At 32.0% G+C, this 1,865-nt stretch overlaps 1 protein-coding gene across 1 annotated transcript; it reads left to right on the forward strand.

Annotated features, from left to right (window-relative positions):
• Positions 643-1,383, forward strand: LOC109347148 (auxin-responsive protein SAUR21). Its single transcript, XM_019586869.1, has one exon. The coding sequence runs from the start codon at positions 745-747 to the stop codon at positions 1,120-1,122; it is 378 nt and encodes a 125-aa protein (XP_019442414.1). The 5' UTR covers positions 643-744; the 3' UTR covers positions 1,123-1,383.

Raw genomic sequence — 1,865 nt, forward strand, 5'->3', positions numbered from 1 at the left:
GTTAAAACTTGTAATCTTTATTCTCTAATAATATCTTGGTAGTTCTTAATGCTCTTAAGGATGTATGAACAATTAGATGAATCTCGTTAACATATTCACTTGTATTCTTCTCTTCTATTTATTTATTGCTCTTTTATTTGATTATTTACGGCCAACATTGTACAACAATAACTTTTGTTACACCAACAATAATTAATACAATGGAATTGTTCTATTTCACCTCTTAGAGAGGTCTTAGAGAGAGAAACTTAAGAAATTACATTAATTTCTAACTCATAGTATGATTTAACATAACATACATCATGTCTCAAATGTCACACTAAATCCTTTGAAGAATATTAATTACATTACAATTACATCCCCTCAAATTAAGAAAGATAAGTGTAATAATAATATAGCATAATTGAAAAAATGGTGGATATAGTGGTTTAAAACAAGAGAGAAATGCTAAATATAATTCAAATTAAACTAAGAGAATATTTGTCCACTCTCAACATTCACCAGTAATTGATTCCCAATAATTCAAAAGTAGACCAAGGACTCATTCAAAAGGTCACATTTCCCACGTACTCATTTATAAGCACATTCTTTCCCTTACAAAATAAATAAATAAATATATATATATATACACATATATATAGACCTAAATCCTCCCTTCACCATGCCCAATAGCCATTTCTTCTACCTAGCTCTTCAGTCTCCACCCATCTTTCAAAAGACTCTTTGCTTTTAGACAGAAGCAAAATGCTAGGGAAAAAGATGGTATCATTTAAGAAACTAGCCAAAAAAGTGAAATCTTCTAGTGGAACTGACCCTAACTCTCACTACCAAGAATGTTTGCTGAAAAGATATGAGGGAGAATCTTCCAACACAACTACCCCAACTGGGTTTTTTGCACTTTATGTAGGAGAAGAGCACCAGAGATATGTGGTTCCAACCAGCTACCTTTCTCACCCTTTATTCAAGATGCTGCTTCAGAAGGCTTATGATGAATTTGGATTTACACAGAGCAGTGGCCTTGTAGTACCATGCAGTGTTTCCACATTTCAGGAGGTGATAAATGCTATCGAATGCAACAAAGCCAACTTTGACTTGTGCAAAATTTTTGAAGAGTTTGTTTAAAATATGCATAGAACATATAACCTCTTTCTTTCTTTTGATTCCTTTATTGAGTTGTTATGCATCTAAACTATGACCTCTTTTGTGGTGTTAGATTGGACGGATTGTTCCATACAGAAATAGAAAATATAGACATAAGCATAGCAATGAGAATATATATATCTCTAAGATGCAGCTGAGCTAGCTTTTACTTCAATTAGAATTGATCTGACTTGTAAATCTGTTTTGGGTACGAAAGTGGTGAGTAAACTTTCAATATTGGTTAATCTTTAGCTCAAAATTAAAAAAACAAAATTGAGAGCACCAAAAGAATAGTTGAGCTCGAATATATAAATGATGCAAGTTCAGCGAAGAAAATCAACTAGATTAGCTTGAACTATAGAAATAGCTTGAAATATTTGTAGAAACAAGGTTGTAGTTTTTCTTTTACGACCTGTTTGCGAGTTGAGTTTTGGAAATTAAATAATGTAATGGATAGGCTTTAAAGCTATGAAGTACACTTATAAGATGATTATGAAGTCTTCTATTTCTTTTTTTCCCTCTAAAATTTAACTCAAAAACAAAACTTTAAGAACAAGGTTGTAGTTAATTTGGATATTAACCAGGGAGGTATTAGCGGAAGCAGCTAGTAAGCTGAAAATATTGGTTTGGAGGCTATTATTGGGCTTGCAGAATATTCTGAAAATCAGGCATTGGCTTGTATTTGTGTGAAAAAGGGAAAATAATAAGGAAAATCGCGTTAAAAT

Source organism: Lupinus angustifolius, chromosome LG05 (assembly GCF_001865875.1).
Source record: "Lupinus angustifolius cultivar Tanjil chromosome LG05, LupAngTanjil_v1.0, whole genome shotgun sequence".
Taxonomy (NCBI): Eukaryota; Viridiplantae; Streptophyta; class Magnoliopsida; order Fabales; family Fabaceae; genus Lupinus; species Lupinus angustifolius.

Bases quoted from the DNA above. Each gene is read 5' to 3' on its own strand.
- LOC109347148 (XM_019586869.1), top strand. From the start codon at position 745: ATGCTAGGGAAAAAGATGGTATCATTTAAGAAACTAGCCAAAAAAGTG.